This window comes from Pseudoliparis swirei, chromosome 9, assembly GCF_029220125.1.
Source record: "Pseudoliparis swirei isolate HS2019 ecotype Mariana Trench chromosome 9, NWPU_hadal_v1, whole genome shotgun sequence".
In the NCBI taxonomy this organism is placed as follows: Eukaryota; Metazoa; Chordata; class Actinopteri; order Perciformes; family Liparidae; genus Pseudoliparis; species Pseudoliparis swirei.
Window position 1 is genome coordinate 4,957,957 of NC_079396.1, and position 21,690 is coordinate 4,979,646.

The 21,690-nt window shown below is 42.2% G+C and overlaps 1 protein-coding gene across 2 annotated transcripts in view; it reads left to right on the forward strand.

Annotated features, from left to right (window-relative positions):
* mib2 (MIB E3 ubiquitin protein ligase 2) overlaps window positions 1–21,690 on the forward strand; it is a 39,303-nt gene that overhangs the window by 14,749 nt on the left and 2,864 nt on the right. The window contains exons 4-18 of one of the 2 annotated variants that reach the window (XM_056423431.1): window positions 2,702–2,808; window positions 4,085–4,279; window positions 5,174–5,316; window positions 5,712–5,819; window positions 6,674–6,778; window positions 7,521–7,683; window positions 8,269–8,402; window positions 9,646–9,794; window positions 10,278–10,434; window positions 12,164–12,318; window positions 16,304–16,430; window positions 16,520–16,762; window positions 19,335–19,513; window positions 20,319–20,512; window positions 21,311–21,376. In XM_056423431.1, coding sequence (XP_056279406.1) covers window positions 2,702–2,808; window positions 4,085–4,279; window positions 5,174–5,316; window positions 5,712–5,819; window positions 6,674–6,778; window positions 7,521–7,683; window positions 8,269–8,402; window positions 9,646–9,794; window positions 10,278–10,434; window positions 12,164–12,318; window positions 16,304–16,430; window positions 16,520–16,762; window positions 19,335–19,513; window positions 20,319–20,512; window positions 21,311–21,376 — 2,225 coding nt within the window. The remainder of the gene's footprint in view (window positions 1–2,701; window positions 2,809–4,084; window positions 4,280–5,173; window positions 5,317–5,711; window positions 5,820–6,673; window positions 6,779–7,520; window positions 7,684–8,268; window positions 8,403–9,645; window positions 9,795–10,277; window positions 10,435–12,163; window positions 12,319–16,303; window positions 16,431–16,519; window positions 16,763–19,334; window positions 19,514–20,318; window positions 20,513–21,310; window positions 21,377–21,690) is intronic. The other variant, XM_056423432.1, reaches the window with a different exon arrangement.

The window sequence follows — 21,690 nt, forward strand, 5'->3', positions numbered from 1 at the left end:
TTGGTTGTTATGCAGCTGGTTAATCTGCTCTTCAACACACAAACAACACACACACACACACGCACGCACACACACACGCACACACACAGTTCCAGGGAATACTGTATATCCGGTAGAAGCAACGCCTAATCCTCTCCACACTGTAGCTGTAGGCTTCTGAGTGTGGACAGTAGATTGACGGATGCTTTAACCCTCCTGTTACCTTTACATTTACTAACATATTTTACCCTCGGGGTCAATTTGACCCCAGCAATTAAAACCTCCAGAAAATTATTAGAATTAATATTTTTTCCCAAGTTTAAGTGTGAGGTACTTTATGTTTGTTTGTTGACTACCTAAATAGCCCTTTAAATCTATAAAAAAGTTGATATTTCTTATATGTTTGACACAGTGAAAAACAGCTTGGGGTCAAATTGACCCCAAAGAACACCGACATTAAACATTGAATGGGGTCAAATTGACCCGAAAGGTAACGGGAGGGTTAAAAGGTGTTTCTAGTTAATGGATTTGTTTTTCCACAATAATGGTACATTTGTATTATTATTATTTTATCTGCCATCACCATTTGATGCACTGGGTGCCAGATTGGAGCTACACAGCTAATTTGCATTTGTAGCCCCTTGACAGACCATAATGATCATAAACCAATAATAAAAAAACTAACAAACATAAACAACAACAACCATTACAGATAAGACACACTACAACAGTTTATGTGGTAAGAAGAACACACAATACACACAATGGGAAGCTACAGTACAGCACGTTAAAAGTAAGTAATACATACTATTAAAAGTAAGATTTCCATACTATTAAAAATAATTTCTAAAAACCATTAACAGTAAGTAATACATACTCTTAAAAGTAAGTAATAAAAAACATTTAAAGTAAGTAATATGAGGCATAATAAGTTTCTCAATAAGTACAGCGCTGATGAGCTTTCAACTGATTTTTTAAAGATTATTTTTATACTATATTATATATATTATATTATAAGATTATTTTTATACTATTAAAAATAATTTCTAAAAACTATTAACGGTAAGTAATACATACTATTAAAAGTAATACCTTGAGGAGAAATCTCTGAGCGGCCCACAACTGGTATTGTCACACCAACTCATACCCTCGGCATGTTCTGACAGCCGCCACTTTTTTAATGCAAATTCTCATTTTTCTTAAGACTTTTATTTTGGTGATTTGGTGGACTGTTGACCCAGCGGCCGGCGCGTCACTAGGTGTAGGACTCTGATCCTGTCGAGCGAGCAGGGGTGACATTTGCAGGATTAGAACATCTTGATCCCTTGAAAGAGCTGCTGTCTTTCTTAAGAGTAGCCACACGGAGAAACAACGGGTCAGCCTGAGGTCATGTTTCCAGAGACATCTCTCAGTTCCCATCCTCCTTTTCTCTCAATAATCAGTCCTCCCAGTGTGTAATAAATCAGCGTTATCAAAGGTTGCCACATTCTCTCGTATGACCCTTTTTAATACCACAGGTTCAAGAGGTCTGTTACTATGATTGTATGGGTTTTCTGTACAGATCCTATCTACTTTAGTTACAGCATTTATTCTTGTATCTCCATATGGACGAGTGCATGCTCCGACAGCTCTGCTTTCCATGGATTAGGCTCTAAACTCTGTTTACGGTGACACCGCTCTCGGTAAATCTCGCCGCAGGTCCGGTCCTGTGCTGTCACTTGGCTCCCGAGAGCCAAATAAACTGCCTGTTTCCTGCTGGAGCTTTCAGGAACCTGGAAATCCGGCCATGGTGACGGTGGAAGAAGTCAGCCAACGCTACCTTTAAGCCACGCCCCTCGCTCTCGAGGGAAACGCGGAGAGCAGCAAAGCCTCGATGAGGCTCCCCGAGGACGACGGCGATCGCAAAGGCTCTCGTATTCTTTTGAGCACGTTGCGTTTTATATTATTTGAAGTCCATCCAAAAAAGCCGTTGCGTTTAAATGGAAGCTGGGGTTTGATCTGGTGGAGAAAGAATGGGAATAGGCAGCTCTTTTGCTCCGAGATCTGATCAAATCTTTACCATACGGTATGTCAGATTTTGAAGGATTATGACTGAATCTTTTAAATGCAGTAGAGGCTGTTGGTCGGTGTGCTATATATAGCCGAGTTTTGACACTGACGTCAGCAGGTTTGCATAGTTCTGTTTTTGCTGAAACATTATCTGAAAAAACGATCCTGTTTCAAGGAGGGTTTATCCTGCTTATCTCTTGACCACTTGTGGAAGAACTACCGGTTCACTGCAGCTAGCACTGCAGTTTATGTATAAAGCCTGTAAAAAAAGCCTGTAACCTCTACAGGATGAATCTGTTGTTGAATTTTATTTTTATCCGTCCGTCTCTTTAATGGACTTTTTGTTCACTGGAATCTCGCGACAGCCTTTTTCAAAATGTTGGCATCGTGTCCATCGGTCCTCCGAGGATATTTTTTGCATTTGCATTTCATAAGCTCGCAATCCTTAATTGATGAATTGATGAATCGGTCACATGGCCGACTCGCGTCCAAATTGATTTGCTCACAGATACTTTTGAAACTGACTTTTGGTGCGTCACAGATTCCAAAGCGTGTTTCAAATCGGGTTTTTAAATATGCACACTTGGACCAGGTTTGGTATTGCGTATATGAAGCATAAACATCGGCGTGGAGCAGTTTGTTTGAGCTGTGTCTCTGTATGCTCTTATCTCAGAGTGATCTTGGCACCGAGGCAGAACCTCCCGCGGATCATCCTCAAAGGAATCTTCCAGGGAGTTAAAGTGGTTCGTGGACCTGACTGGGATTGGGGCAACCAAGACGGTGAGTGGTGCGTGGGAAGTGTGGGATGGAGGGGAGGCGAGGGGGGGGGACTGTTCTTAACTGCTAACTTGGTCCTGCCGACTCAGCAGGCCCCCCCCCCCCCCTTTACCTTCTGGAGCATGGAGCCGTACCTCTTCAAAGTGTTTCACCCTCCACAGCCCATAATAACATCCTAACCTCACGTTTCTTTCACCCACAAAATGTCCTGTCGGTGTGTGTGTGTGTGTGTGTGTTTATATCGCCAGTGACTCATCTGAGTCTGTGCCACACATGTGTGCCCGTGTCTGTACAGAGTCCTCGTTCCGTAACATTAATCTTCTTTTGTTTTTTCTCTGTTCCAGCCTTGTGTATAGGGGCATAAACTGAGAAGCCCCCCATTTCACTTTGAAAATATAGTGTATGACGCTGAGAATGGAGATGGTGTGTTTGTGGCTTCCCACTAATGTCCCGCTGTTTCACATTACGTGACAAATATTGTTGCTGATGAGAAAAAAAGAATAGCTCTTGTCCAGATCTAGGCAGCCCGAACTGGCTGGCGTATGAAATAGTTGAAATAAATGGAAATCAAGCCCTTGAATGTCTCTTTTAGGGGGGAATGCTAATATGTATTTCATGTTTCCTGATCTGAGGTCATCGTCGTCTCTGAGAATAGCAACGCTCCCTTTTTTCTGGAGCTAGAGCGAATGAGTCCAAATTTACTTTTGGTGTCTTTTTAAAAATCAACGCCCTGGGGATCGATTAATTCACTCAGCCTAAATGGTGAACGCACATACAGGCAGCTCTGAGCATGTTCGGAAACCTGCTGGTGTGGAGTAAACACAAGTTTTCCTACATCATCAAAACATAATCTATAGATCTGAGACCATCTTGTGAAATCGTGTTGTTTAATGGCGATGCTTATTCTTCACGTTGATGTTTTCATCGTCTTGTAATCGAGATGAGGAATCGTGTATTGGATTGGATTGAAGTGGCTGACGCTCAGTTTATGTCTCTCCAGGGGAAAATGTTTCTTCCACACCTCTGAGTCTGTCATCTCATCTGTCTAATGTTCTCCATTTGGCCACATGTGCACTCTTGTTGTTCACACATTTTTATTGTTTCTTCCCTGAGCTCCACTCTGTATCTAACGACTTTTCCTTTCTTTAATGAGATGCATTTTTTTATTCAACTGCCTTTTTATCTCCTCCCACTCCTCCCACTCACAGTGACGCTTTATTGTCTCTTGCATATTTGTTTGTGTTTGTATGTGTGTGTGTGTGTGTGTGTGTGTGTGTAGGCGGGGAGGGTAAGGTCGGGAAGGTAGTGGACATTCGCGGCTGGGACACCGAGTCGGGTCGCAGCGTGGCCAGTGTGACCTGGTCCAACGGCACCACCAACGTCTACCGAATGGGCCACAAGGGCAAGGTAGACCTCAAATACGTGTCCGACGGCCAAGGAGGCTTCCATTACAAAGACCACCTCCCAAAGCTCGGTAAGGCTCCCGCTTCCGAGTGTGCTCTGAGTCTTTGAAGGCAGCGGTTCTCAAATGGGGGTACATGTACCCCAGTGGGTGCGTGAGATGTATTTCAATATATTTCAAATTAGCATCCATTCAAAAATCGTTTAAAAAGTATGTGAAAGTTTAGAAACTGATTTTTAATATATTTTAATATTAAATTGGACACTAATGGCACAGCACTGTGCATGGCATCTTTTTTTCCAAGCAAAAATGTTTCCGCTGGTACTTGGCTGAAAAAATATTTTACATCACTAAAAGAATCACGAAAAGAAAAGGTTGAGAACCACTGGTTTAAGGGATCACACTGCAACATGTGTGAAGCAGCATATTTGACAGATATATGAATAATCTTATACTAGTCTGTCACGTCCGTCATGTATTACTTATGAGTGGAGCTGCCGCCCGACACTGAGGAACGGATTTACCGTAAAAACATATTTGGTGTCAGCTCATGTTCACTATATTACTGTAATGGTTTGTTGTGACATTGTAGAACATTAAAAAAAGCTATAAAATATAAATCAGGGTTCTTACGGTCGTGAAAAACCTGGAAAAGTCATGGCATTTAAAAACATTTTTTCATGTCTGAAGAAGTCCTTAAAATAAAATGTAAATCCCAAAATGTTTGGAAAAGTCATGGAAATTTCTTATATTCAAATGTTCATTTACACAGTTTGATTAAAATAATACACATTTTACATAAATGTTTATTCTTTGAATCAAACTATCAAACTATTGTCTCATTGGAAAAGGTCATGGAAATCCATTGGTCAACATGTGTATGAATCCTGATACATGTTATTGGGGGGCGAAAAAGTGAACTAAAACTCTGACACAAGTCTCCAACATAACACCTGTCCCATCAAGGAGAGCACGCAGAGCTGCAGCGCCAGGAGAGTGCTGACAGACACTCCTTCCAGCAGGCCGACAAGGTCAAATGTCTGTTGGAAGTGGAGATCCTGCGACAGATGCAGGAGGGTCACGGAGGGTGGAACCCCAAAATGGCTGAGGTATTCAAAGTCTCCCCTTCTACCACAACTCCACACAATTCCAAAAGATATTACCAATAGAGCTTTTACGTTGTCGATAATGTAGAAGTACAAAGTGCACTTGTTTTTAGTTTTTTTCCAAGAAGTTACAATGAACTCTTTGTACCTTTTTGCGCATAGTATGTGCTCTTTATGTTTTGGACAAACAATGTCCTCGCAGTCAAAACACACGTGCCTCTTGAGCCTCGCTTCCAGATGATTTATATAAGTGGCTCAGATGGATGTTGGCGGCGTGCAACAGAGTGAAAGGAAAACGGCGTCCGATTCTCAAATCACAGCTGCTAAAAGGGCAACATTGAGGTCACCGCCGTGCAGACGGGAGACCCCCGGGTGAAACGAGTTCTTTGTGTCCGCAGTACATTTTCCGGCTCGGGACTGTTCATAGAATCACTGACCGAGGAGATGTCAGAGTCCAGTACAGCAACAACATCCGCTGGACGTTCCATCCTGGGGCTCTCACCAAGGTACTGAGTAACAGAACCAGGGGGTCTTACTGTGCGCTCACATCAAAAGCGTTGCACATTTTCCGCGCGAGTAGATCCCATAAGCAAAGTCAACGTACAGACGCGAGTGGTTGCGATAGATGTGAATTTTCGCCTCTTTCGCCTCAAGTTTAAATCTTTAAACTTTTGCCGAAAAATTTGCCCGATGGCAAGTTGCGAAAGCCAATCGGCGTCGAGACGCTCCGCCGCTGGTGAATCTAACTGCTGCTGCTCTAATGGCGCTGGAAGCGGAAGCCAATCAGACGTAGTCGGTGAAAGTCACCGAGCTGTGTGAGTCTACGGGTGATGTCATGTATAAATATTAGGGCTGTGAAACGATAAAAAATGTTAATCAAATTAATCACAGGTGGGGGGGGGGAGGGGTGTGCAAGTGACTCATTCTGCGCATGCGTTAAATGCGGTAAAAAAAATTAACTAATTAATCCTGTAATTTAATCATAACGCGTTAACGCGTTATTTTTCACAGCACTAATAAATATAAATGTAATATTAATTTTATGAACCCAAACACGAGAGCGTTAGATGTTACAACGTTTGTGGGACGTCCTCAAAACGTATAAAGCAGAACTAGTGGTTATTTCTTTCGTGGTGGATGAAGGAAATTATAACTGTTTTCACGGAGTAAAGCTACAGAAATAAGCCCCGCCCCCTATAAGGCGAGAAAGAAGCGAGTAAACTCGTGCTTTTGGTGTGAACGCAGCTTTACAGTGGGATCTGATGTGGGTCAGAACTTCAGTTTGGATCATCGGTTAGTTTTTTTCTTCCCCCGATGATTTTAATAGCTGAGTAAGTTTGTCCCTCTTTCTTTTCACTAGGTGAACACTTTTGGAGTTGGCGAACTAGTCAGAGTATTGGAGGACATCGAGAGTGTGAAGAGACTGCAGGCTGGCCATGGAGAGTGGACAGACAGCATGGCTCCTGTATGCATTCAACCTGATAACAGATAGTAGCCTGATAGTACTAACTCTTCATTGTGTTTTCAGCGTTAGTCACTTGACAAAATCAGAAGGAGTTGTAACTCAACTTTGACTCGTGACCATCATTTGGACGTAAACATTTTGACTTGGATCAATAATCCGATGGTTTATTATTATTTCCTAGATTTATTAATTATACTAACAGTTACTAGAAGATAGTCTTTTTATTCGTATTTTTGAAATGGCATTAAATATGATAAGGGGGTGCACGATGAACTTGAGTCTCGATCGGGTCTCTCGAAATGCAACTTCGAAATGCAAATTTGGTTTTCATCACTAAAACTTGAGACTTGCAAAACAATAATTTTGTCTCACCTCTATATTCTGTTTTAAGTCAGGTCACCCCCCCCCCTGTCTATGTGCAGGATGTTACCCTTAAATTCAGTAAAGCCTTCATTTGGCAGATCTCCCTCTGAATTAAAAGTGACTTACTTCCTGAAAACTGGGGTCACATCAGGATTTAACCGAGTTTATATCCGCTTCCTTTATTTACCGAGAGAAGCGCAGACATCGGTCCTTTTCTAAAACCATGAATAGTTCCTGCTGGATTCATTTGTCCTGCTCGTTTGTTTATGTAATTGTCCAGGTCAACCTTCTCCCTTGTTTTATTTATTTTTATACTTCTAAAAGGCCCCTTTCTCACCGAGCCAAGCCACATCCACCTTACTCACGATTGCTCCCCTAGGTGCTCGGCCAAGACGGCAAGGTGTTGAAAGTATACGCGGATGGCGACCTGCGGGTGGCGTTCGGAGGCCAGACGTGGACGTTCAACCCGGCGTGCCTCTCGGCCCAGAACGTGGAGGTGGATGCCAACCTCATGACGGCCGAGAACCCCAACGAATCTGGAAGTAAGCCGAGACGAGGGGCGCCCATCTCTAACAGTCCAGCTCCAGCCTTACCTTCTGCGTGCATCCATCCATTCTCCCCTCACCCTCATTGCAGCTGTCTCTGCCCGTGCATGTTTTCACTGTGGTATTCATGCATACAGTCACGGGCATTCCTTGTTTGTCTTTTCTTTTTCAGCTGTGTGTGAAATGTTCTTTGCTCCATTGCATGTGCATGATCCTGCATGTTGACAGCGAGAGGCTTTGGCAGCGCAGCAGACGTTTGTCAGCATGTCAGAGGTTTCCCCAGCCGCCTCCTAATCACGACTAAATCTGTTCTGTGCATGTGTTCCTCAGCGGATTGGAGCTTGACAACAGAGGGGGGTGTGTTTGTGTGTGTTTGTGTGTGTGTGCTTTGATGAATCCATTAACCCATGCGTCTCCTTTTTAGCTCTCTGGAAGGGTTTGCACCACTATTTCTGATTTAGTTCACATTGGACGGATGAAGATTAATTATACCGTTTTTGTCTCTCTTCTCTGTCCCCCTTTTCACAACCTTTCACTTCTCCCTCTACCCCCTGCTCTCCATCTGCCTGTGTCTCTGTTCAGGTACCGTCATCTCGGTGTTGGAGAAGCTGCTGTCTCAGTCCACAGAGCAGGACAATCCCAGCCGGCTGGTCATCGAGGCCGCACACGGCAGTGCCAACAAAGTGCGCGAGTTGGTGCTGAAGTACCCCGACAAGGTTAGTGCAGCACTCCTCCTCTTTGCTGCAGTCCACTGCCCGTTCCAAAAGCTCTTTCCACCAGGACACGAACATCTCAGACGTCTGACTCGACTGTCCAGATTTTCACACACCACTCTAATATTTCTAAAAACTCAATACAATTAATATATATATATATATATATGTGTGTATGTATATATATATTTATTTATATACATATAAATATTTATATATATATTTATATATATATATTTATTGATGCATACATATTTAGATTTATTTATGTATATATAATTATTTATATATATTTATATATAGCTGTTAATTTACTATATGTACAGGTATAATGGAGAATGAAATTTGAGAAAAGACATGGATAGTCAAATATCAGATAAAATATGTTCTGTTGGTAACTTATCAAATTTCCATAATTGTCATAATGCGCTCAAGGCTGATTATTCAAACCGAAGGTGGGAGAGCAAGAGAGTGATCATTGACTGAGCCAACTGAAGGTATTAGAAAGAGAACCGAGATAACTGCAACAATTTAGGGTTGCGACTACTTAACGAGGTGAAAATGATATGATTTCAGTAAACGGATGTTTAAACCAACATTGTTCGTTATAATCTGAGTCTGGCAAGCGCAAAATTAATCATGCCAGCTGGCGTCAGTAACCAAAACAAAGTATTTATGTACTTTACACATTATGTACTTATTACTTGGCTTTAACCTGTAATTCCAACACACAATTCAATTCAGTTTATTTCTATAGCCCATTTTCACAAATTACAAATTTGTCTCAGAGGGCTTTACAATCTGTACATATAGAAAGCCCTGTCCCAAAACCTCACATCGGATCAGGAAAAACTCCCAAACAACCTTTCATGGGGAAAAAAGGGAAGAAACCGTCAGGAGAGCAACAGAGGAGGATCCCTCTCCAAGATGGACAGGTGCAATAATTGCCTTTCCATTTGATTTATGACATTACATAATGTCGTCTGAGATGTTTTGTTTTCATAAGTGAGTGGGGATTCATCAAAGTACATAAGTAAAGTCCTTGTTTTGTTTAGTTCTACACGACTACATTTCTACCTGTTCGAAGACTCCGCGACTTATGAGGATTACACGTCGAGTGTCTGACGAGCGGGGCGTTCCGCTCATGCTCAGATTATTTTCCCGCCAGTCTACGTGCAGCTCCGTTCGCGTCCCGACGTCTCATCGTCTCGAATAAATCTTCGACCGCGGTTTGTGTTCCCGCCAGGTGGATATAAAGAACCAGGGCAAGACTGCACTGCAGGTCGCTGCTCACCAAGGCCACATGGAGGTGGTGAAGGCCCTGCTGCAGGCCAACGGCTCCATCGAAGTCAAGGATGAAGACGGAGACACAGCATTGCACTACACTGCCTTCGGGTGAGGACGCACTTATTTTTTCTGCAACACACACAGCCATACACGTACACATACACACACACACACACACACACACACACACACACGTTGCAGCGCTGCACCTTGTCGAAAGGAGACAGATGTACAGTTGAGCTCCCGCCTATCCTTCATTGTAATGTGATAATCCGTTCACAGAAGCGACAGTATTAACTGCTGCTGTAGTCGAGCCTCCTCTCGCCACATTAACACGTGCTCAGTAAAGTATCTCCGGGAATCGACACTTGCTTTTCGAGCCAACAAACACACTATGTTGTCTTGCACCATGCAAACAAAATGGCAGGGTTTAAAAAAAAAAAATTTTAAAGGATATTTGTGTGACTTGAGATTGGTGCAGCTCCCTGTAGGTTTTTCAGAACAAGCCTTTTGAGATTTGATGTACTGGTTTGAATTGACTTTAATCTGTGTATGTGTCGTTTTTCTGTCGATGGTTGTCTTCCGGTTTAGTAACCAGGCAGATATCACACGGCTGCTATTGAGCAAAGGGGCAAACGTCAACCTCCTGAACAACTCCATGTGCACGGCGCTCCACATTGCCGTCAACAAGGGCTTCACCGACGTGGTGCGAGTGCTCACCGAACATTCAGCTGACGTCAATCTCCAGGTGAGAGGGCCGAGCATACCGCATACCTCCCGAATACAGAGCGCAGGGACTATTTCTTTGTGTTTTTTTTATTCTGGTGAAGCTTTGATAGCAGTATAGCGTACCCTTGGCTGGGCGGACAGGAACTGATTACCCAGTTGCTCACATCTTCCTTTGAGACAATAACCCACACGAATGACACACTGACACTTTTATGAGATGTAAATGATATATACTGTATATACACTACCGTTCAAAAGTTTGGGATCACTTAGAAATGACTTTATTTTTCAAAGAAAAGCACTGTTTTTTCAATAAAGATAACATTAAATTAATCAGAAATACACTCTCTAACATTGTTAATGTGGTAAATGACTATTCTAGGTGGAAACGTCTGGTTTCTAATGAAATATCTCCATAGGTGTATAGAGGCCCATTTCCATCAACTATCACTCCAGTGTTCTAATGGTACATTGTGTTTGCTAATCGCCTTAGAAGACTAATGTCTGATTAGAAAACCCTTGTGCAATTATGTTAGCACAGCTGAAAACAGTTATGCTGGTGATATAAGCGATACAACTGGTCTTCCTTTGAGCTTGAAGTTTGTAGAACAAAATTAATACTTCAAATATTAATCATTATTTCTAACCTTGTCAATGTCTTGACTATATTTTATATTCATTTGATAAATAAAAGTGTGATTTTTCATGGAAGACACGAAATTGTCTGGGTGATCCCAAACTTTTGAACGGTAGTGTGTATATATATATATATACTGTATATACCAAAACATCTGTAAATAAATACAAATAAATACTGCAACAAAGTTATATATTATATGACTTTGTTACAGTATTTATATATGAATATATATATATATATATTATATATTTAACTTTGTTGCAGTATTTATTTGTTTGTATTATTTACAAATGTTTATTATATATATAATCTACATGTATCATATATAAATATGTATAGAATATATTACTTTGTTGCAATATTTATTTCCAGATGTTTATTTTTATACATATATATATATTTATATATATTATATTAGCAACTGGCTAATCAATATGATAATCAATAATATTAAAATCTGTAAAGAAATACAAATAAATACTGCAACAAAGTTCATGTTTCAGGGATCCAGTTTTGTCCCAAATATGTGTGTTTAAAAAAAAGAAATGGAAAGTAAATGTCTCCGACAAGTCCTCATCATCTCAGTCACGAGTCGGGAGAAGGGAGCTCATGACTTGTAGCCAGTGGTCAACCATGGAGTGAGCTTCTCTGACCGTGTCAGTCATGTTGGGAGCAACTCCCGTTTTATCCTTCCAAGCAGAAAGAACAAAAACCTAATATTTCTGGTGTTTGACTGAGCGTGCTTCTTCTCATCCCTCATCCTCATTTAAGGCGGTTTAGTGCCTCCTTTAAGGCGCTTTCCACACATTCAGGCGCTGACTGATGAGACATTTTGTTTCTGCTTGAGTGGTGCGGCCACTACTTTGTGCCATTATATAAACAGAATGGACTGCAGCATCCATCACATTAATATAGACACAAAAGAGTTCACACAGTCTAGATTTCAGGATGACAACAAAGTATTTTAGTACAGAGAAAACTAGTAGGGTACCTTAATCGTTTGAATAATGCAACTGTGCTGTGCTTGTATGCTACGAACAAATGTATGGTGTGTTTAATGGGAAATCTATAAAGTTAACAACAACCAAAAAAATTCTCACCCAATCAGGATTCATATGGGGACACGCCGCTCCATGACGGCATTGCGAAAGATTTCCGAAATATCATCGAGATCCTGGTCTTGGTGCCCAACATTGACTTCACACAGCAGAACCACAGAGGCTTCAACCTGCTGCACCATGCCGCCCTCAAAGGACACAAACTGTGAGTACAGATCATGTCTGAAGCTCTGCTGGGGACCCGGGGGCCACACTTATTATAACATTGACTTTAGCTATTGAAACCCAAACTTTTCAGTAAAAAAAATAAAAGTGCTTTGTCAGCTATTTTTTACCCAGGCACTTCAATATAGTTGTGATTTTTTTATTTTGAGTCGTCATCTCGCAGGATAAGTGGAAGAGCATCTTATTAAATAATAATAATTGGCAAAAGGAGGAACAGATCAGCACGAGGTTGGAGTGGTCTTATTTTAATATATTTATTAACGGGGTTCAGTGAATCATCAGTGTTATTTCCAACATGTTTTTAACCACACACATGTTTCCTGGGCGTCTACTCCCCTCCAAATCGAGCGTATAAGCACCAGATAAATCTCACCGCTTGTCAAAAGCATGCGTCTCTAATATGCGCGGGGGAAATAAAATCCAGTCCTTGTGGAGTGTGATGTCTGCTCTTTTCAGTCTGCTCACTTGTTCTCAGTGTCTTGATAGTATGAGAGCACGTATCTGCCTGGGAAAATGAGGGTTCATGGGCGTGTCTGTATGTGTGTGTGTGTGGTTGTGTGGGAATCTCTCACATGTGTTCAAATGAGGACTCTCAGGTCAACCCTCAACACTATCCGTTGCAGATGGAGAGCTCGTCTCCCACACAGCTTCTGCTGCTGTCAGCAGGCTGCCAGTCGATATCAGGCAAAAACACAACATTTACTTTTGCACCCTCCGGTTCCCTCCACATCGAATCTGCATTCTGTCGAGTCATTTCTCAGCAATGCAGAACCAGGGATTTATATGGAAGGCTGTTACCGCCACTGTGAGAGAGAAAAAAAGAGAATTCTGTCAGTCATAATTATGGGATACATTATGAGATAGTATTTCATTATTATGAGATAGTGTAAAATAATGAGTTGGTATCTCATAATTATGAGATCATAAGTCGAGATATGAGATAGTATCTCATTATTAGGAGATACTATCTCATTATTAGGAGATAGGAAGTCAAAATAATGAGATTGTGTCTCATTATTATGAGATAGTAAGTATATTCTTTTCAAAGAGGTGCCATGAAAGAAAGGAAGTAGGAATGAAAAACATCAGCATCACCATAAATGTCCACCCTTCAATTCTTCAATTAGAGATTTAGAGGTTGATAAAAACAATAATAACAATAATAATAATAATAAAAATGCATTCAATTCATATAGCGCTTTTCAAGGTACTAAGAGAAACTTTAAATAACATATTTGAAACAACCTCAAATCTATACAATAAAAATTATAAATAAAAACAGTTGGTACATACTGTTCTATCACACATATAAAAGCAGTTCTGAACAGGTGGGTTTTGGTTTTGAAAATGCAAAAGTCGGTGCCGTCTCGGATGAGTTTGGGGAGAGAGTTCCAGAGGGAGGGGGCCGATATAGATATATAAAGTGCACGTTAGTTACTTTGCCCCGTTATTATTATTAACAAAGATTTTCCGGCTGTGAGTAGATCAACACATCTTAGTTATTTGCCTTTGACTTTCTTCCGTCTATTAACGGCAGTCTGTTAATTGCTAAACCAGCGACAAATAACCATAAGTCGATTTATTTTTTCTCGTCACAGAAAAGCTTTGAAGAGCTTAATTCTTCCCTCCCACCTTCCCCTCCCTGTGACCCACATGTCTCCATCACATCGTACACACCTTGAGATCCTACTGAAAAAGCTGATCTCCGGACAGTCCTGTGTACAAATGTCAACAGAGCAGTGTTTAAAAACACAAAAAGACAAGCGGTAACCGAAAGTGAGAGAGGGGACAAAATACCAGGGAGTGGAGGCCGCTGCAGACGGTCCTTTAATAAATGTCCGATCTGTTCTGGCGAGTGTCATATGTGCAGCGCGGTGAGTTTAGGCTGCTCTCCCAAGCATTCTTTCAGCTTGACATGAGCCGCTGCGCCAAGAGGAGAGACGCAGGATTTACAGCGTTCAGGCTGGGCTCGGTTCACCGGCTCCATCGTATATCAGCGGCAGGCCTGCGCTGCATTCAGCACGGGACGGGTGTTCAATGTCCGCGTTCATGGTTTGTTCTGCAACCACCATCTCCAATTCAACATGAGATTACTCTTTGTGGAGTAAATTGGTCAGTTGATTTATTTTATTTTCATCATTATTTGTATTTGTATTTTATTATTGTCTGGTAGCATGTTTCTTACGTTTACTGTATTTGTAACTTGTTCTTCCTTTAAGGGAAAAAACGAGTGTAGATTATTGCACAGGGTTCATACGGTCATGGAAAACCTGGAGAAGTCATGGAATTTTAAAATGGTTATTTCCATGCCTTTAAAAATAAATGATATCCTAAAGGTTTTGGAAAAGTCCTGGAAATGTGTTCTATTCACATGTTCATTTACGCCGAGTTTGAAGTAATTAATGTGTTTTTCAAAGAAAGACGCTCAAAATATAAGCCTTCATACTTTTTAAATTGTATTTTAGTCTTTTTTATCAAACTACTGTATCATTCATTTGTGTCATTTGAGGTTTGTTTAAATACGACGTTTCCTCACTTTTTCATGGATACACTGAGATTTCACAAAATGTTTGGTCAAGGACATTTTGGTTTGAAGTCCTGGAAATCCATTGGTCACCATGTGCATGAACCCTGTATACACGTTCTTTGTTGTTGTTTGTTTTAATGCATCGTTTTGACTTCCGGTGAACATCTTTAGGCTCCCTTTTTCTTTTTTCTTTAACCTTTAGATGAGAATGTTTTGTTTATTAGCGTATTTATTTATTGTGAGGAAATGGAAAAAGAGGGCCAGACGCCAAGTTCACAAACAGTCCTGGGAAAAGAAAAAAGGCAAGCAGCCACATTTCCTCCTGAAGAGGCGAGTGGATAGTTGGGATCGGGCGGTTGGTCTGTTTTTAATTTTCCTCTTAACTCACTTCTTTGTTGTGTCCACTGTTTTGCCCCCAGCAGTGCCTTTTGACTTAAACTGTCTGACACACACACACACACACACACACACACACACTGGATAGATTTCACAGAGCATTTTGTATTTCTTTTGTCACCTCCCACAGTAAAAGCAGCAGGACACGTCGTGGTACATTTATTCTACTCTTTATTGTTTGTTTGTGTATTTTATTCAGTCAATCAAATCAAATACAATACAATATTATCCTATATAATATACAAAAGAGAAAGACTGAAAAGGTATAGGTAGAAGCAAAAAATGCTTATAAATTCCTATCCTAAATTGAAATCAAAATAAATCAGAAAATTAATATAAAATAAAGAAGAAAATAAAACAACAACAAAAACAACAATAAACAAAATAAAAAACAAAATATATTTATATATATATCAAGCTTTGACCAAGAAGTGTCAACAAAATAAACTATTTCTAAGCGTGCCCGAGATGAGCCGCCCTCTGGCTGTTGCGTGTTTGTACAGAACTGCCTCAAAACGTCAGTCCAGGGCTGAATATCCACGAACACACAGGAGTTAACGATTATGGAAATAAGGCAGAGAAAAAAAAAAGAGGCGTCGTCAATACACACACACGCACGCACACGCACGCAATGAGCTGCATTGCAGGTACAAAATGACCTCCAACACAATCCCCCCCCCCACCCCACCCCCTCCAACAGCCTTCACCCTTCGGAACAGAGCCGGAGGAGATCCCATACGTGACTCTACATGTAACGAGGCAGCCGGTTTTCCCTCAGCCGTGCGTTCTGAAGTGTATCAGCAGTTCTGCTGCTAATGAGCCTGTAAACAATGTAATGTGTCAGTTATCTTAATTTAAAGCTGCGTTAAAAAAACCTGCCGTTTCTCATGTGTGACCTGGAGATGATGACACTGTCTGCATGCACCATTCAAGAGAGTCGGTGTCTCTCGGTCGAGCTCAATTAGTTTCACCGCATACGAAACTTTAATCGACGTACGTGCATGAAAGTGGCTTCTTGAAGTGTTTGTGTTTGTGTTGCCAGGGCGACGGAGAAGCTCCTGGGCCGAGCGCGGCAGCTGGTGGACGTCAAGAAGGAGGACGGCTTCTCGGCGCTGCATCTGGCCTCCCTCAACAACCACCGGGACGTCGCCGAGATCCTCGTCAAGGAGGTGAGCCGGAGAGACGGGAGCGTCCGCTGACGAACACGGGACCCCCCCCCCCCATCGCCGCTCACCTCCTCTCTCTCCTCCCCTCACAGGGCCGCTGCGAGATCAACATCCGCAACAACCGCAACCAGACGGCGCTGCAGCTGGCGGTCACGCAGGGCCACACCGACCTGGTGCAGCTGCTGGTGGCCGAGGGCGCCGACGTCAACATGGAGGACGAAGACGGCGACACGGCCATGCACGTGGCCCTGCTGCGCCCGCAGCTGGCCAGCGTCATGCTCGGCCCCGCCGAGGAGAGCGCCGACGGCTGCTCCTCCACGTCGCTCTTCTGCAGGGTGAGGAGAACCGACCGGTGTCAACGCGCTTATCGTTTATTCCAAAGGGGGAGCAGAAAAAAACGAATGTCCTCAAATCAGGGACGGTTTGGGGGTGGACGGAGAGGAAAAAAGAGAAGGAAAGCTTTACTCCTTTAATTTTCTTCACCAAGCTTGCAGACAACATGGCTGCCCACACTTACAGGCCACAGAAAACAGGATTAATTCAATTCATCCACTGATATTCTGTGATTATTGACAATACTTCACCCTCATAATGCGATGGAGTTCTAACGCTACGACAGCTGTTGAAACCGCTGAATTATGGGTACTGTTGGGACAGACTGAGCGGAAGAGAAACGAAGATGTGAACACAGAGTGAAACTATATCAACTAAGATCTAAACATTGGTGAGTGTGAATATAAACAGAAGACACACACACGACAAACAGAGAACCAAAGGGAGAGCAACACAATTCAAAGAGGAGTAACTGTAGACTGAATGAGGGGTGAATAGACTCTAAAACGGGGGATAGATTAGGACTAAAGGAGGGAAAGAAGGATTAATGCAGTTTTAACCCTTGTGTTGCCTTAGGGTCATTTTGACCCGAATCAATATTACACCCTCCCCCCGCCTATGGGTCATTTTGACCCGATTCAATGTTTCACCCTCCTGTTACCTTTATATTTACTAACATATTTTACCCTTTGGGTTCAATTTGACGCCAGCAATTAAAACCTCCAGAAAATTATTAGAATTAATATTGTTTTCCAAGTTTAAGTGTGAGGCACTTTATAGAATATACACTTTATGTTTGTTTGTTGACTACCGAAAGAACACCGACATTAAACATTGAATGGGGTCAAATTAATCCGAAGGCGGGGGGAGGGTGTAATATTGATTCGGGTCAAAATGACCCTAAGGCAACACAAGGGTTAAGAAGATACAGACGGACTCAACGCAGTGTAAATAAAGACTGACGGGCTGAGAGCAGACGTAATGCTGGAGCAGGGAAGGAATGGTAAACAACAACAAAGGGAAACAGGACGGTATTTGTTTGTAGTCGGGGCGGTTGATTTAGGAGAGAGGGGTGAGTTGGCTTTACCGGGGAACTGAGGGATGAATGGGTCAGAGGAGGGAAAAGGAGGGCGCTGGGATGACTTAAAGGTGAAGGTCATCTGAGGAGAGAGGACCTTGCTTTCTTGTGTAAACAGGCGGGAAACGAAAGTCCTCAGATAGGAGTTCACCGAGGGAAGTCACCTTCATCTCAATAACCACATTGATTTAAGTTGGTTTTTTTAAGGAATAAATATTGATATAAATGTTTATTCCTTTAATCAAACTGCGTTAATGAACATATGAATATAACACAGTTCCATGACTTTTCCAGGCCTGGAAATAACCAAACTCCATGACTTTTCCAGGTTTTCCATGACCCTGTGCAACGCAGGTTTTATTTCAGTGAAACCACTGACATGTATCTCCCAACTCTGCCATTCAGCAACTTTCATTCAGCGCATTGTTTTTTTAGTTTTTTCTGACACACCCACTGCACATGGAAATTTGGTTTAAAGTCCTGGAAATCCATTGGTCGACATGTGTGTGAACCCCGATTACAATTTACTGACGAGCGCTCCTCCTCACGGAGACACGGGGCTCTGAGCCTTTGTTATACGACCGTTACCTTGGTGTGTGTGTATCACTGCGCCATTAAAGAATGTCCTTTACCGTCGACATGACCGCAAACACTGCAGCTCCACTCAATATCCTGGGCACTTGCCAAGCCCACGCACACACACACACACACACACACACACACACACACACACACACACACACACACACAGAAACACACCCACACCATGAAGGTGGCTAGACTTTAGTGCTCAGGGTTGTTTAGGTGTCTGCAGATTAATTATTGGGGGAGTTCTTCAGTGCTGATTAGATGTGATCTTATGAATCAGCCGTAGCTGGATTGCACTGAGTTTACGACCATTTTCCTTTTTGTTGTTGTTACCGTCTCATTGAAAATGCGGAAGGTTATGTTTTGATCGCCGTGTATTTATTTATTTATTTGTATGCGTGTTACTCTCATAACTCAAAAAGTATTAAACCGAATCGCATGAAATTTGGTGGGATGATTGGTTATTATCCGGGGACCATTTGATTAGATTTTGGAATCGATCGGGTCAAAGGTCAAGGTCGTGCAAAGGTCAACATCTTCTTTTTACCATAGCGCGGTCAATTTTTATCCAATTGGCATGCAACTAATGCCAACATGTTCATAATTCAATGCCCAATCTTGTGATATACGACATGTCATAATGACCACAATATCCGGTATCAAGTTACATCAATTTACAGTTCCCCACACTCATGCCAAGTACCAAAAAAGTGGCTGCGGCGAAGGTATGCGCTCTACCGAGTGCCCGTTGTTGTTGTTGTTGTTGTTGCTCACTATCAGCCCCGACACAAAAGTTGTTCAAAGTATTCTCAACTCAAAGCCTTTTAGCGAGAGTAGCTCGTAGAGGCCTGCGACTTATTCTCTCTTCCTCTTTTCTTTTCTTCCGCCCGCTCGTCTTCTTCGACCAGCTGAGCGCTTCGGGTCTCCTGGCGAACGGCGAGCTGAGCGTCGGCTCGGCCATCGCTTGCTTTCTGGCGCAGGAAGGGGCCGACGTCAACTACGCCAACCACAAGGGGAAGAGTCCCCTGGACCTGGTGGCGGACAGCGCCATGCTGCAGCTCATCAAGAGCTTCTCGGAGAAACACAGGTACGCGTCCACGGCAACGGCTTCGGGGGGAGCGCCGCTCACTGTACGGGGTCGTTCAACCAAAGAGTCGCTTCTTACGCCCACATTCCAACCTTCACTCGACATGCAGATGACCCGCACATCTCAAGAGGAAGGGACACCTGCACTGCAGGCTGTGTGTGTGTGTGTGTGTCTGCGTGTGTGTGTGTCTGTGTCTGTGTGTGTGTGTGTGTGTGTCTGTGTCTGTGTGTGTGTGTGTGTGTGTGTCTGTGTGTGTGTCTGTGTGTGTGTGTGTCTGTGTGTGTGTCTGTGTGTCTGTGTGTGTGTGTATGTGTGTGTCTGTCTGTGTGTGTGTGTGTCTGCGTGTGTCTGTCTGTGTGTGTGTCTGTGTGTGTGTGTCTGTGTATGTGTGTGTGCGTGTGTGTGTCTCTGTGTGTGTCTGTGTGTTTCTATATATGTGTGTGTGTGTTTGTATGTGTGTGCGTGTCTGCGTGTGTGTCTGCGTATATGTGTGTGTTTCTAATTGTGTGTGTGTCTGTATGTGTGTGTGTGTATACTTGTGTGTGTGTGTTTCTAATTGTGTGTGTGCGTGTGTGTCAATATTTATATGTGTGTGTGTTTCTAATTATGTGTGTGTTTCTAATTGTGTGTCTTTGTGTGTGTGTGTGTGTTTCTAATTGTGTGTGTGTCTGTGTGTGTGCGTGTGTGTCTATATTTATGTGTGTTTCTAATTTTGTGTGTGTCTCTGTGTGTGTGTGTGTGTGTGTTTCTAATTGTCTGTGTGTGTGTGTGTGTGTTTCTAATTGTGTGTGTGTCGCCCCGTCAGGTTGCAGCGTCTGCAGGCCATCACATGTGGGCAGGGCCTGAGCAGCGCCAGCCTGCGGCGGGTCCACACGACGCCAAACACCATGACCAACCTAGTTCTTCCCGCGCCGCCGGGGCCCAGCGAATGCCTCATCTGCTCCGAGCTGGCGCTGCTGGTTCTCTTCTGCCCCTGCCAGCACAGCGTGGCCTGTGAAGGTGGGCGGAGACTGGAGTTCTCTCGGAGGACTCTTTGATGGACACGCTGTTATCGATAGGCAGAGTGTGGGTTTTGTGTGAAGAGAAAAAAAGCATAGAGAATGACCTTCTTTCATATTTAAACAACCTCCGAATATTTCTCGACTGTTTGCTTCACTTTCCATATTGGATATTAAATAACGTAGGCAGCGTGGGAAATACACGAGGGCAAAATAAATATAATTTTGTCCCTGATGTCACGAGGAGAGAGGCACAAAAACGCTCCCATAATTTCCTCTAATAATTATGATAATTTAAGAGTGTACTGTTGTTGTTCTTTGTTGTGTGTGTCCTATATGTACTTCCTGTACTACGTAGGTACACACACAAATTAAATATAATTTTGAAAAATAAAAAAACAAAGAAATAAGTTATAGTTGTTCAAACAAATGGAATAACACTAAATAACCACAAAGAAATAACAATGAATATGATTGTCTGATTTATGTTTTTTGTTCTCAGAATACATAAATCAGACAATCATATTCATTGTTATTCTGTAGACTACTGCTTAATAGTCTTATTTTTGTCATTTGATGACAATTGCTCATATACTGTAAGCCTAAATAAGTATATTTCTTATTTTTGAACAACGGTTAAATGATATTTCACAAGTTTCAAAAAGTGCCCCTAATTTATTTTTAAATGCCCCTGGATTTCAGTCAGTGGGGGCGAAATTTGCCCCCGGAAAAATATGTACCTGTAGGGACATTTTTCTCTCTTGTATTCTCCTTGCTGACGTGCTTCTTGTCTCCACAGAGTGCGCCCATCGAATGAAGAAATGCATCAAATGCCAGGTCACAATCACCAAGAAAATTCGACACGGTGAGAAGAATCCTCTCGTTCTCGTTATCTGGGCCGACAGGAGAATTAAATCATGGAACATTTCAGACGGAACAATATCTTCTATGTGAACTCATGTTTGGGACAACTTTTATTTCTGGAATTGTTTTTTAAATATTTTAAATCCAGCAAACTTGTTAATATTGTAATTTATTATCTCCATATATTAAAAAAAAATATTTTTACCATGTCGAAATTCTTCCTTTTTAGTGTTGAGACAGATTTTCATATTTATTTGATTTTGTATTAATTATTTGATTTTGGGTGTGGACATCCCAGAGAAGAGGACTAGCTGC